This window comes from Nannobrachium achirus (assembly GCF_963921795.1).
Source record: "Nannobrachium achirus genome assembly, chromosome: 2".
Taxonomy (NCBI): domain Eukaryota; kingdom Metazoa; phylum Chordata; class Actinopteri; order Myctophiformes; family Myctophidae; genus Nannobrachium; species Nannobrachium achirus.
The window spans coordinates 59,926,898-59,942,535 of record NC_137811.1 but is presented as its reverse complement, the minus strand read 5'-3'; the positions used below and the strand labels follow the sequence as shown (position 1 = coordinate 59,942,535).

Here is a 15,638-nt window from a genome sequence, read left to right as displayed (position 1 = left end):
TCCTTCTCTCACCTTATCTCTCATGCCCTCATTCCTCTCTCTCTCCTCTCTCTCTCTCTTTATCTGTCTCTCACTCACTCCTCTCTCTGTCTCTGACTCCTCTCTCTCTGTGTGTCTCGGTCTCTCTCTCTCCCTGTGCGTTCAGGTGGTGCGTGTGCTGGATGTGTTGTACAGCGTGGTACGGAACAGTCCCCCGCGGGAGCAGGTGCATGTGGTGCTGTTGGAGTGGGGCGTTGAACAGCTGTACTGTCTGCTGCTCAGCCCCCGCTTTGGAGACGACGCCAGAGAGAGGGTGTTCAGGGTAAGATCTGATTCTGGTAATGTACTTGCCTCCTCCCATCAGCTGCACAGGAAAATGGTAAATGGAGCATTTGTATAGCACCTTTTATCCAAAGCACTTTACATAGATTGTGCATTACGTTCACCCATTCACACACACATTCATACACCAATGGCGGAGGAAACCATGCAAGGAAGGCACCAACCTGCTCACCGGGAGCAACTAGGGGTTCAGAGTCTTGCTCAAGGACTCTTCGACACTAACTTTTCTTCTTTTTTTGTATTTTCATAAATTCCGTTCAGGCATGCCTGAGGAAGGTCTCCACGACTTTTCACGTGTACCTTCCGTGCAAATCGGCAGTGTGCAGGTTTATTGTTTTATTGTCGCCAGCTGCTCTTTGCGTACGTACACACCTGCCTTTTATACCTTTTAATCTAGGCGTGAATTATCGAACCAGGGACTACAGAAAAAAATGAAAATACTGTCAAGTAAACCAGTGGTTCTCAACCTGTGGTCCTGGGTCCCCAAATTATTTTGGGGGGTCCCCAGATGATTAACTGTTTTCTCACTCTACTGTAAACAAAACAACATAAGGTTTAAGTGTATAGAAGGTATCTGCACATTTCTAAAGTGACAATTTAAGGACTTTTGAATGCCTCTAACATGACAAATTAAACATTGGCCAAATTGGCAGATCTACATGCTCACAACGCGTTGCAAGGCGTTGCGAGGCGTTGTGAGCATGTAGATCTGCTATTTTCACAATAGAACCGTGTTGTACAAAATGTAATGCCTCAACTCTTAGTGCTCTTCAGTTTAAAACATGATTATTTTGGGGGTCACAGCCTGAAAAGGTTGAGAACCATTGAAGTAAACAAGTGAATAAATGAATGAACGTGTCCATGTCTCCAGGTGATGAAGAAGCTGCTGAACAGTGACAGGGTTTCCGAGCGCACCAAGCAGCGCATCAAGCTAAAGGACTTTGGCTATCTGGGCCTGGTCTGTTTCCTCGGAGACGTCCCGGTAACCATGGCGACCGTGCGCTGTCTGTACGAGCAGGTCCTCGCTACAGGTAATTTAAAACAGACCTTCGTCTGGGAGGACATGGGTCTGCCAGAACGTTTTTTTCCCCAACCTGGGGTCTGGGGACCCTTCAGGGCATTGGTTCTCAAAGTGGGGTCCAGCAAAAGTATGTAATGTACATGTAGCATCACAATCATTTTAACCCCTTTATCCATTTATATGTTGGCTATTCAAAAATAGCAGATGCGAGCTCGTACATCTGCTATTTTTGAAAATCTTTGAAAAATATTTAAATTTTTTGCAACAATTTGAATCATTTTGAATTTATTTTAACATAAATCTTCCTTCCTGGGGGTCACTGGCACAAAACATTTTCAGATGGGGGTCCGCGGCCAAATACATATAATTTACTTCGCACTAAAAGGTTTGAGAACTACAGCCTTAGGGGGGCGCAAAAGATCACAGGTGGGCCGTGATGCCTTGTATGTTTGGAGGTAGTCCAAAATGCTGCACAAAATTTTAACTTGCATCTTTGGGTCATTATTTTGTAAATCAATGTGTCTAAAAGTAAAATAAAAAGTAGCAAAAATAACAGATCTACTAGCTTACACCACATATTTTGAGTTTGTAGATCTTCTTTCATGTTTGACTTTTAACCCAGTGGGAGCTTAACCTTTCCTTTAAGTCCCCACTGTGCAGTGCGACCTCTTGGGAGCTTGTATAGTAGCTTGTACTATTTTTGAAAGAGTATCTGTTCTAGTGTTGTTTGTTTTCAAATATGTCAAACGTTTAGCTCCGACTGTGTGGCAGACAGTGCTGATACGGCATCCTCTGTTAAATTAATGTATCCATCTGTTTGTCCATCAGATCCCAGCCCTAACTTCAGAGATCTTCTGGCTGTAGCCTATCTGTCCCACAGAGCTGAGCTCACTGTCCGTCTGGATGTCTGTCGTAAGGTCTGTCAGTCCACATGAGCGCACTCTCTTCTCTGGCTGCTCATATCCGGTTACAATTATTGATGCTAAGTTTGATGTTTACCTGGTAGTCTCGTGTAAATCTGAATTCAATGTAAAAGTGGAGAAAACCTCCACTGCTTTGAGTAGTCCTAATACCGCCCCTATACGAAGGACCATCCAAGTCTTTGCAATGGTTCCACAATGCATTGTTTCTGAATTGTTTCCACCAGTTTTAACCCCTACAGTGAATTGAGATTCACTAGACCTTTTGGTGGACGGAAATCTCTGATTGTCTGGCTACTCGTATCCTAGTTACTTTGTAGCACTTCATTGTTTTCTTTGCACGCTGTTTCACGTGATCATTTGGGGGTCATCCCGGGGTCTCACCACACTAGCACATAGCTACTGTACACATGACATCACAGGTTCAAAGCCGGCCTTTCTTGACGTATGTGTAAATACAGGACAAATTGCTTGAAATTGACCTCGCTACATCACTGACAGTGGTGTAAGTACATTTTCTGAAGTGCTGTACTTAAGTACAGTTTTGAGGTATTTGTATTTTACTTGAGTATTTCCAATTTCCAATGCTTTTACTTATACTCTGTTTCCTCTCAGATCCAAATATTTTACTTTTACTCCACTACAATTATTTGAAAACTTGAGTTACTAGTTACTTTGTAGATTAATTATTATTACAAAACATACATTAATCAATTCAACCCTATATACATTTCAGCCATTTGAAAATAGGCGATCTACAAGCTCACAATGCGTCGCAATGTAATGCATTGTGAAACGAGACACCCCGCATAAAGAGTACTTTTACTTCTGGTGCTTTTGCACTTTTACTCAAGTACATTTTGAATTCTGGACTTTAACTTTTTACAGAGTATTTCTACAATTGCAGTATTGATACTTTTACGTAAGTAAAACATTTGAGTATTTTTCCCACTACTGCATCACTGATGCTCTCTCGCTCCCCTCAGCTCTTCCATCTCATCTACTACTCCACTGAGGACTATGTGAAGCAGCTGGCCAAGCAGCCTGGCTGGCAGGACGTCCTGACCAAGCTCTATGTGAAGGAGTCCTATGCCACCAGCCTGGCGGGGGGCTCCCTGGAGACCCCTGCCTCCAGACCCCCTCTCCACAGGTAGGCCTGTTACAGTCAGAGTCGCAATTGATCGTAGTTATTCGACATAATCGCCATTATTATTATTATTTTCTTTGTCTTCATAATCGTCAGATTCGTTTCCATCCCTTCATCCATTTGACGGTTAAATGTGTCTGTTGAAAAGTAGTGAAAGTAGCCAATCTACAAGCTCACAACATACATTTTTTGAAAACAGTTTTACAGATGATTAATGAAATTATCAAATGTATGGCCTGTTTTTGCAGTAGTACAGTTTTTATATTCATTATTGGTACTGGTCATCATTGTCAGTATTTTTTTTTTTATATTTAAGCTATGTGCATTTTATTTTATTGTTTACAAAGCCTAAAAGGCAAACAGATTTCTTTTTTTTTGGCAATGTTCAATGCCAAAAAACACAATTGAAATCATCAATCGCAATTATTTGTAAGACAATTAATGGCCAATGGTCAATCTAACATGTCCTGATGGTGACGTCCCTGTCCACAGGGAGCAGAGCCTGGTCATAGAGGACGGGCGCGCCGACATGTTCCCCTTCTCCTCCTCGCAGGACGAGGACGACGAGGACCTGGAGGACGAGGAGGACGAGGGCACCGGACAGCGGGACATCTCGGAGGGCTTCTCCGACCTGTCCCTGTCTCCGCCCAACGGAGGAGGAGTCAGAGGCGGCGGCAACCTGAAGAGCTACGCCGACTCGCTCCACTTCAAGTCGTTCGACTCCATGGAGCAGGAGAGCCGCTCCACGTCCTCCACCTCCGCCACCGTGGACATCCCCTCGCCGCGGCTGGACGAGGAGGGCACCTACCACCCGCTCTCCCCCTTCGGCACCTCGCCCTTCGACATGATGGAGCTGCCGGGCAGGCTGGGCGAAGGGGGCGGCAGCGCGCCGGGGACGGGCCCGCACACGCCAGTGAGCAGCCAGCCGGACACGCCCTCTCCCCTGGAGCACAGCAAGCCCTTCCCCGCCCTCAGGGCCCGCATGAGCAACAGTCTGTCCAACGTTCTGGACGACAACAGCGACCCCCCCACTGGGGACACCATCTCCAACACGTCCAATCCACAGGTAGGAGAGTCCCACTATAACCACTCAAACCAGGGATCGGACTGTAAGACAGTACTCTTGAACTGTATGTGTTGCACTTAGAGGACATTTAGTTCATTAAAAATCACCCTGTGTTAAGCGAGCAGTGCTATTCATTAGGTTAATGTCTTTAAGCGCCCTGTGAAGCGTGGCCAATGTGGGATGGAGTGGGACATACAGTACGTACACACAAACAGGGGACATACGTACCGGTACATACAGACGAAGCCAGATGTGGGAACGGTTAGCACCGCTCAAAAAGTGGAAAGTATGTTTTATCTGGAGAGAACAGAGAAAGACAAGAACTCTTTTGTAGAAAATTGTTCAAGGTTTCTTCTTTTTTCTTTCTTTCTTTTTTTGGGGGGAAGGATCGATTAGAGCTTTTCTAGCGTTCATTCGATGCTCAGTGTAGAGTCAGGAAACAAGGAGAGAGAGTATTGGAGTGACATGCAGCAAATAATGGGCCGCCTGGCACCGGAATTGGTTGCTGTCAGCCATTAGAGCCTACAGAACGTACCCTAACCCTTCAGCTGTCAGGTCAACCCAATCAAGGTTTATTTTTAGATCCGCAGAGAAACATTGTATTGTTTAAGGCATGTGAAACACGTTGGCAAGAAAGGATCTTCAGACAAAAGTCTAAAGAGGAATGTTGACAGTGAATACAGAGCACTCAAACTATGCATTCATCCTAACCCAGTTGCATAAATGCATTTACAAAATAATTTGCTAGGCCAGTAGCCTATTATTTCTGGCAGGCCAGTTGTGGCCCGTCTCTGTTCGACTACAAGAACTAAGCAGAAGGTATTTCACAGGTTCTGGATTAGTTTCCATATGCTACGGATTGGTTTCAGATAAGATTCTTGTACCCTAATTTGGTCTGCATCTATTTTTTTCCTCTATACCTAGTAATCTCTTTGCCTAAAATAGCCTACAAGCTCACAACTTGTTGTATTGCAATGTGTTGTGAGCTCGTAGATGTGCTATTTTCGCAGAATGTGATAATATATGTTATTTTTGTTGAGCAAAGGTATCATGCAAAACACACAAGACACAAGAACAGAGGCAGGGCTGCATAATATTGAGACAATATGTAAATACAGTATTTTCCACCGACTGTTTAGGCCTGTCATTCCACACAGCACCAGAATACTGGCGTTAGAAACCTTTTTTCTATAAATATACAGTATGTATACACACGTCTTTATTTGAGAATATACTGTCTACCGGTAGCCAAATTCTACTCTTCATAATGTCCCAGATGCTCCTACTGACGTCTATTTTGAGATAAAATCTAAAAGTGCAAATACAGCATCATAGTGCAGAATACCTACACATTGTCAATGAAGAAATGCAGCTGTCAATAGTGTTTAAATTCACTGGGAGTCACATTGTCCACCAGCAGGCTAAATGTGCAGAACATATCACTTCATACCCAACTCAGTCCCAACTTTAGGAATAGTTATAAGCACAGTATCAGTATACAGTAAGTGTCACATCTTAAATAAAATAGAAAAAGATTATTTAATTTACTGTAAGTGACTGGATAGGGCATCAAGTTTGTCAAACCACATTCAACAATTGTGTGTTGCACATTCTTCCTGTCTCTCCACTAATATCCTATACCACTGATTCTAAATATGGGGTCTCATTCTAAATGTGGGGTCCCCCGCTAAATGATTAATAGTTAGGAGTCATATGGGCCCTTACTTACTTACTTATCCTCTTTATTTCCTGTGTAACATAAGACTGTGACTATCTGCTTCCATCTGGTCCGATCCTGTGCAGCATGTTATGCCTCGCCTCATGTTAGGTGTCCCATCTTCAGTTACGATGTCACAGTTCTTTGCCAGGTTGTTTTTGGCCTCCCTTGTTTCCTCTTTCCAGGTGGGGTCCATCACAAGGCAACTTTAGGAATGGTTGATTGATTGATTGAAGAGTTTATTAGCAGTTTGCAATAGAAAAAAGTACAGTTTCATGATGCACAAATCACTGGTACAAAATGCGGATGACATGACAAATGGGCCCTTAGGGTTGTGGAACTCTGAGAGTGTACAAACAAATGGAACCAGACAGGCCCATTTTGGTTCCTTTTTCTACAGCCTCCAATTTAAATTATCACTGATATTAAAGTGTAGATTGGTGCCCCTGAGATAGAGATTGCATCAAAAAATGGGGGTCGTGGCTTAATGCATAATTGTATTTAAAACAAAGATTGGAATGTTGTTCTTTTGGTTGCAGCAGACACCGGAGGAGGAGCTGTGCAACCTTCTGACCAACATCGTGTTCTCTGTGCTGTGGAGCGGCAGCCCCGTGGAGGGGGCGGAGGACGCCGTGTGGAGGGACAGGGGACAGGTCTTCTCTGTCCTCACCAAGCTGGGCTCCTCCTGCCAGCTGGTCCGACCGCCCGACGACATCAAACGCAGGTCAGTCGGTGTGTGTGTGTGACGGTCACATGATGTCCTGTCAACATGCATTATAGACCCGGGAGGAGAGAGGAGAGCGTTCACATGCACACCTGTCACGTAAGCAAAGTCCAGACCAAAGATTCATGACGAGATGAAACCACTTTAAGGACGATTTTCTGCAGGGTGTGCCGACAAGCTCACAGCACGTCGCAGACACGACACTTTGTGTGCCAGTATATGTGTTTTCTTGTCTGCTTGTCTGTCTGCTGAGCATAAATTAAGCATTAGAACGTTCTGGAGAAAGACTTGCAACAGTCTGAATTACCTTGATTACTAAAGGTTAATTGAGGTTACGGCAATATTTTGATTGAAGCTTTTACATGCATGCTGAGTGATTGGCTTGAGGAAAGTTTTTAATTGGGGAAAATGTCTCTCCCCCCCAGCCTCCATCATTCCTCATGTAGGTATTATGACTGAAACGATTGAATTTACAACCATAGAAAGCTGGGTTAAAGCTCAAGCGCACGAGAAACTGTAGTTTATCCATGAAAACTGTGTCTTCGGGTTAGGAAAAACAAATGCTTCCATCTCTTCAACTACACTCTAGACATTAGACATCAAACTAATTACAGTAGACATACTACTTATTTACTTACTCAACCCTCCTACCAATAAATACCACAGTCTGTGGTGTTATAGTGTAACCGTTCTGAATGGATTAAGGACGATTTTCTGCAGGGTGTGCCGACAAGCTCACAGCGCGTCGCGGACACGACACTTTGTGAGCCAGTATATGTGTTTTCTTGTCTGCTTGTCTTGTCTGCTGAGCATAAATTAAGCATTAGATGCTTCCATGTCTTCAACTACACTCTAGACATTAGACCTCAAACTAATTACAGTAGACATACTACTTATTTACTTACTCAACTCCCCTACCAATAAATACCACAGTCTGTGGTGTTAGTTATTAGAGATTCAGTGATACCTTGGTACTGTAGTAACAGTTCTCCCATCTCTGTGTGTGTGTGTGTGTGTGTGTGTGTGTGTGTGTGTGTGTGTGTGTGTGTGTGCGTGCACGTGGCAGCTTCTTGGAGATGATGCTGGAGTCCTCTCTCTCAGACCTGAGGGACTCTCAGGGAGTGTCGCTGCCCTTCTGCCCTAGTCTGGTGAGACTCCTCAGGTTGCTGCAGGACTTCTTGTTCGCTGAGGGAACCGACAACCACGCTCTGTGGAGCGAGAAGGTACGGTACAACACACACACACACACACACACACACACACACACACACACACACACACACACACACACACACACACACACACACACACACACACACGCACACACACACACAGACACAGGACTTTTTGTGTGCCATTTTTAACCCCAACCCTAACCCCTGACCCTAAACCTAAACCTAATCACAACCCTTAAATCTAGTCCTGATTCCTATACTGTATGTCTAATCCTAACCCTGGTCCCAACTTGAATCTTCTACTAATTGTAACCGAACGCGCACACATGCTCGCACACACTTGCAGACAGAAACGCGCGTGCGCACACACACACACACACACACACACACACACACACACACACACACACACACACACACACACACACACACACACACACACTACAGTTCGACAGGTGCATTGGAGTAAGTAGACCAAGGCAGACTCAAGAAAGGACTTTTCACTTGCAATTAACAAAATGTATTTACTGGGAAAATAAATAAAGTTTTGTTACACAGACCTTCTGTCTGTGTAGCGAAAGTTGCTTCTGAAGTGAAGAAGAAAGTGTGCTGGTGCCCTTTCTTATATAAGCAGGACTCAAAAAGCATCCTTTGTGAATGTTCCACAAAACTAAAATCAGCATGAGTCTATGGTGACGTAGGCACTGTAGCATTCTTTGCATTCAGTTACTTAGAAGGTGCATTTTAAATACCAAGTGCATCACAGCCATTACATCAAGGCCATTAGACTGAAACTGTAATCATTGATTTGGACCAGTACGTTTAAAACTGTGAACAGGTCTGGGTGTGGATGCCTGCCTGTTATAAATCGTTGTTCTTGGGTGGAAACCTTGTATGTCCAAAAAGAAATTGTGAAATAAAATTGTGAAAATAGCCGATCTACAAGCACACAACGCCTCGCACCACCAACGGGGCGTTGTGTGCTTGTAGATCGTCTATTTTCACTAGTTTAATGCGACAGTCTTGGAAAAAACGTACAAAGTTGAAACTTGGAGATACAAGGTTTCTGCCCGACAGTGACGAAATGGTATAGTTGGAGGTCATGAGGTGTGGAGACAGGTGAGTGACTGTTTGTTTGGTTGACGGGTGTTGCCTGTGTGTGTGTGTGTGTGTGTGTGTGTGTGTGTGTGTGTGTGTGTGTGTGCGTGTGCGTGTGTGTGTGTTGCAGATCTTTGAGGGGGTGGTGAACCTGCTGGACAGGCTGCAGGCGTGGCACAGCACCCCCGGCAGTCCAGGCAACACAGAGCTGAGGGAGATGGCTCAGATAGGCCTGCGGATCATCACCGGATACATCCAACAGCAGCACTCCCAGGTTCGATCAGCGCTTGGGCTTAAAGGGGCCATTTGCGGCCCGCGGGGGGGCTACTGTCTGGCCCACACCAACCCCAGTAATAATGGTGGTATAAGAGCAGCAACAACACTAGTATATCGTCGTATATCGGGTGAAAATCTCGTATCTCCAAATTTGTACATTTTTCGCAAATCATACAAGGCCGTCTGCACAAAAGTAGTGAAAACGGCAGATCTACAAGCACATAACGCCTCGCGGTGCGAGGCGTTGTGTGCTTGTAGATCGGCTGTTTTCACTAGTTTAAATCATTTTTAAAATGATAAATTCAAAACGAACGGTTTTGGACATTTTCACTCGACAATGACGAAAACTGTCGCTGGAGTAGTGGGAACGCCACCGTCGCCCCCTGCAATGTTGTGGCCCTCGGCTTGGTAACCTAGACATAATTCGGCCCTTGGGGAAAACTAATTGGGGAACCCTGGAGGACTACACCATGAAATTCAAAATGTATTTATTTTTTCTTGTTTTTTGGTCTTCCCAGTGTCTCTTCCAGCCCAAAAAAAACAATTCATTAACTTTAAGCCTTGCCTTTCATTTCAGTGATTTTCTGAATGGGCGTGTCTGAACGGTACTCTTTTGAAATCGGCCCCATGTCACAGGGGGCTCATTTCCTATTGGGCCCCCTCCAGAAGGGGGCGGTACTTTTTTGGGAGGCTATTCTATTGAGACTATATATATATGAGGTGGAACCATGCTAAAATTGGAACGATACAGAGAAGATTAGCATGGTGCCATGGTATCTTCTCTGTATCGTTCCAATTTTAGCCCAAAGACAGCAGCCCGTTGCCTACAAAGGGCATTTTGGTATTGCATCTGGAATGGCTTGGAATTAGAGACAGACAGAACATGAAATTTCAATATCTGAGTGGTTGTTTAGGCTAAAACCTGTATAAAACCATATTATGGACCAATGGGGAGATGGGGAGTGACATGCGGCAACATCACCCAAGATATGCCAAACATATCCGTAAATCAGTCCCACACAGGTCAGGTTCACACATCAAGCACTTCAGACCTTCCTCAATCCCACCACGACTACTCCTCCTCACCTCTAGCACTTCGACACAGACCTCAGCCACCGTATCTTGTATTGTACGTGCCTCTCACAAACCCAAACCACATGTGCCGTAATGAAAACAGACTGACGCTGGCCAATATTATTCAAATTAATTTGAAATAGCTCATGGACCAGTCTCTCCTCCCTCCCGTCCTTTTGATAAAAGCCTGTTTAGAAATTCCAGGCCTTGTAGGGATGTGCGTACACAGACACTGCAAGGCATTCCTAAAGGGAGTGTTTCTCTGTATGAAAGGGCAACTCCTCACAGAGTTATGACTCCTGCTGCTACCACCACTCTAGCATTGTGGAACCATATGGTCATAAATAACACTTCATAAGAATTTCCATCATGGCTGGGAGTGCTTTCAGAGTGCATCTCCCCCCTCCCCCTTCTCTAAAGACATAAATTATGAAATAATTATGTACAGATATAACAGTGGGTGTCCCTAAGGAAAGGGAAAATCTTACAGCTCTTTAAACAGGGGAGGGTCAAAGTAATGGCTGATTTATTCTTGGTTTGCGCGCTGTCGCACGTCGGAAATAGCTGATCTATAAGCTCACATTGCACACTGCGCTGCTACCCGATGCGAGCTTGTAGATCAGCTATTTTTGGTATGCAGCTTAAGTATAAATCACAATTAACACTAGAAACACCAATGTTCTCAACATAAATCACCATTACTGTATTGTTTTACTGATCTTTCTTGAGACTGAGAAGTCAAACCAATCATCTGTGGAGTAGCGTAAACTCCAAAGTGCAGTGTGGTCTAAAGCAGTGGTACCCAAACCTTTTAGCCTGTGACCCAAAAGAAAACTCGACGTTTACCCAGGACCCAAACTAGTGAAAACAGCAGATCTACAAGCTGCGCAGGGTGTGGCTGAAAAAGAGTTCGCTCGTGCTCAGCTACTAGCCTGGGTAAATAACAGTAAAGGAATTCCATTTCAATGTGCATTTTAACGACTGTCACCTATGAGTTCTCCTTGCTTTAACTCCGCCTGTCTGCAGGTGTGTGTGATGGCGTGCGTGAAGCTCCACAGCCTCCTCCAGACCGTCCTGTGCCTGAGCTGGGAGGAGGTGTGCTTCCTGCTTGGGCGTCTGGGTGCCCCCCTGTGGCCCGGAGGTGTAATGGAAGACACCGACTGCAGAAACTCTGAGACCTTTGCCCAACTGGTGCCAATCGTTCGCACCCTCCTGGACCAGCACGCTGACCCCATCACTCTACACAAACTCCTGCCCAACCTGCCAGTGACCAACGGCAGTGCCACCTTCGCCCAGGACCTGCAGACCTACTGCCACACTGCAGAGTGGCAGGGCTTTTATCAGTATCAGGTCAGTGCTTGAATCTGACCCCCTTCTATGCCCCGACCCAGTGGTTTGGAAACACTGGCCAATGTAACAATATCCTCCCCATTTTGGGGGCCAGAGAACCACTGCAGATCACACTGTTTGTCAGAGATAAGCCACGGGACTTTGGGGACTTCTACTAGTACTGCTGTTCACAGTTTTGATATCAGGAGGTAAATGTTATTCAGTTGGTGTTGGGTGGTGTTTTCTGGGACTAAATAGACCTGGTTTGAATACTTTTATTAGTCAAAACATTTATGAATGTAAGCTATTCCCAAGGAAATGTTCCCACCCCCAATTGCTGAGTCGTGTGGAGGGAACGCTTGTTTTAGTTCATGTCGTTCAGGTGTGTCTCTCGGACCTAAATGGCTTGCTCTCGAAAGTAAATAAAAAAGTCATGCAGTTGTTGAAAAATTGCACAAATGCAATGCAATGCGTGAACCAAAACGAGTGCTCCCCAATAAATGTTCCTTGGGAATTGCATTCTTCAGTGGTTGTTAAGTGTGGTCAGGGGTCCTTGGGGGGGGGGGGGGGTTGGTTCCAAGGGGTCCCCAGCTAAGTGATTGATAGTTAGGAACCAATTGGACCCTTACAGGTCTGTAACTCAGAATGGAACCAAAATGCATACCAAACTGGGGGTCCTTGAAATTGACTGGGGGTCCTTGAAAAGGTTTTGACAATCCCTGGCGTAGGTTTCCCATGCATGTCATTATGAACATAGCAGCGTTATAAAGCATAGCACTTTAACCAGCAATTTGTCTCCGTCTTAACGTTGTTTATTTTGAAACGGGGCAGTTCTACCACTCGCCGTCCACTCCACTGTTGTTTAACTTCATGTTGGATCTGTTCTGTGTCTCGTTGGCGTTCGCTCTGGAGTCCAGCCCCACGTACCTCCTGGTGGCTGACTAATAAATCTAACACAATGTTTTTCTGCGTAGAAAAAAAAGGTTTAGTTAAGGTAGATCAAATTAGATTAAGATTTTCATTCTTCTTTCATTGTGACTTTCTGTGTGTTTTAAGGAAAGGATGAGTTTATACTTAGACTTAGGACCAAAGAGATTCTGTGAAGTGAATCTAAACACGCACGCAGCGCTCTGGTTCAGCTGCGGATTTATCAGCGGGGCTCTGTTGACAGTGCATGCTCATAAATCTGCTTTGTTTACTTTGCTTCTGTATACAGATTCCACAATTTGTTAGCCTCCATGGCATATGTTTGGCAGATGCTGCAGTTTCATCCTATAGCCCTGTATTTACTTTGTGTGTGTGTGTGTGTGCGTGCATGCGTGCGTGTGTGCTTCCGCGCCCTTCTGCGCCCTTCCATTAATTGTTTTCCAGGCTAGATGTGTTTAGCTGTCCGTCCCGGTTGTCTAGTTGTTTGAGTAGTGTGTCTGTCTCTCTGTGTTCGTCTCTGCTTCAATGGTTTTGCTTCATGGCCATCATTTAGCACACTGATGGCTAATGGCCATGTCGCTAGGGCTGTCACAAAAGTTATTACATAATCGTCTAATCGTGATTATTTGACATAATCGCGATTATTTTTCATAATCGTCATAATCGTTTCCATGTTGAAAAACGTTCATATATTTAAAAAAAGAGTCAAAAATAGTGGAAATAGCCGATCTACAAGCTCACAACGCGTCGCGATGTGACGCGTTGTGAGCTTGTAGATCGGCTATTTCCACTATCAATGTTCTTTTTTAAGTATAAAGTTGTCAAATATGTCAGTAATTTCTTTGTATATTTAGGTTATGTGTCATATCTACCATGTGCAATGTAAAAGCCTAAAAGCCAAACAGAAATGTAATTGTCATTGACAAAAACACAATTAAATCGTTAATCGCAATTATTTGAGGGACAAATAATCGTCATGTAAAATGTCATAATCGTGACAGCCCTACGTGTCGCTCATTGAAAGTAACTGATTCACCGATGGCAGTAGCTGATATTTATATGTTGTTGATGAGCATCTATTTTGTACTGGCTATGTTGGTGTGTTGGTTATCTGCAACCTACTATTAAGCTGTAGATTATGAACAGGTATATCTTATAATGAATATTTATTTGTTTCTCTGTTACAAATAGGGGAAAATATAACATCAAAAACACTGGTATATACCAGTGTTTTTGATGTTATCTTTATGGAAATGCTTGGCAAATACAGATCTGTATTTGCCAAGCATTTCCATATAAATGGTAAATAAATGGTAAATGGTGCATTTATATAGCGCTTTTATCCAAGGCGCTTTACATAGATTGTGCATTACATTCACCCATTCACACACACATTCATACACCGATGGCCGAGGAAAACATGCAAGGCACCAACCAACTCACCGGGAGCAACTAGGGGTTCAGAGTCTTGCTCAAGGACTCTTCGACATTAACTCATATTGGTGCATCCCTAAATGATTATAATATATTGTAGGATTTATTCAGTATTCATAAGGTTCCTCAAAGTGTAATACGGGTCCATTACAGATTGCTGATTTTAGAATTGTAAAAGTAAGCTAAAACATAATCAAAGCCATGCCTTTGATTACTTAAAGTACTGAAGTACTCAAAGAATCTTTTACTCTAAGTTCTTCAGTGTACTGTATCAATCAACAGTTCAAATAAAACACACACGAAGAGCTTCTTGATGAGGTCATAATGTTATACAGTAGTTACCCTCCACCCACCTCCACGTCTTTGCTGCCTGCATGCATGCACACTTCCCTGAACATTGGCCACAAGATGCAAAAAATAAATACATACATTTATAGTTAGTTAAAAAATAATAATTACTTAAATCCCTTACATGTAATCCATTATATTGTCACTGTCAGGCAGAAAACATGTATCTCGTATCTTGTATCTTGCATATTTGAACTTTTTATGTTTTAAATTAATGCCCCTCTTCTTCATACTATGGTGTCACACAAAAGTTGCCAGAAGTAGCTGATCCACAAGCTCACAACTAATATCTACAGTACATTAGATCCTTTGGAATGCAGATTCTTTTTTAGCCTGGATCCAGCCCCTGAATCGCCAGCCATGCCCATAAAAAGAAAAACATATTCTGGCGATTTAGGTGAAACTAAATGAAGATTCAGGCTGAGTGTCAGGCTAGTTATGTTTTCCTTTTCCTGAAAAGTAACAGATTTGGACATACAGGAGGTTTCAACCTGACGGCGACTATGTGTGTGTGTTCAGGTTCAGCCCACCATGGAGCAGTATGAACTGGACACGTTTGGGAGGCACCACGACCTGATGTCCAACTTCTGGAACTCTTGCTTCGACGACCTGATGAGCACCGTGTTGAGGAGGGACAAAGACACCTCAGACAGCAAGAACAAGTTCCAGGTTCATGCAGATCTCATTTTAATTTTTAGCTTAAATTGAAATATTCATTATCTGATGCTCTCTGACAATGAGATTCGGTGGCGAGGGCGCTCGTGTGGCGAAGTGGTGAAGTCCCTGCCCACCATACCACGGAGGTTGTGCGTTCGAATCCACCATGGTGCAACCGACGTTCTTGTGATAATTGTCATTGCACGTACCCCTACGGGCTGGGGGCGGCACCTGTCAGCGGGGAGTGTTGGGCGGGAGGAGTAGGGCGAAGGCCCTACATCATCCCTGTGGGGGCTCCTCACTGGCAGGTGAGACAGTAGGATACAACAGCAGTGACAACACAGAAATGTGTGTGGAGAGGAATCAATTGGCATAACGACTAAATTGGGGAGAAAAAAAAATTG

At 44.1% G+C, this 15,638-nt stretch overlaps 1 protein-coding gene across 1 annotated transcript in view; it reads left to right on the top strand.

The window, feature by feature from the left end:
* The window catches only part of nbeal2 (neurobeachin-like 2), a 110,303-nt gene that overhangs the window by 57,006 nt on the left and 37,659 nt on the right, over positions 1–15,638 (top strand). Inside the window, exons 25-34 of the mRNA XM_080754576.1 lie at positions 146–301; positions 1,193–1,352; positions 2,171–2,259; positions 3,249–3,412; positions 3,902–4,475; positions 6,732–6,916; positions 7,983–8,139; positions 9,320–9,463; positions 11,566–11,889; positions 15,097–15,246. Of these exons, the coding sequence (XP_080610702.1) occupies positions 146–301; positions 1,193–1,352; positions 2,171–2,259; positions 3,249–3,412; positions 3,902–4,475; positions 6,732–6,916; positions 7,983–8,139; positions 9,320–9,463; positions 11,566–11,889; positions 15,097–15,246 (2,103 nt within the window). The remainder of the gene's footprint in view (positions 1–145; positions 302–1,192; positions 1,353–2,170; positions 2,260–3,248; positions 3,413–3,901; positions 4,476–6,731; positions 6,917–7,982; positions 8,140–9,319; positions 9,464–11,565; positions 11,890–15,096; positions 15,247–15,638) is intronic.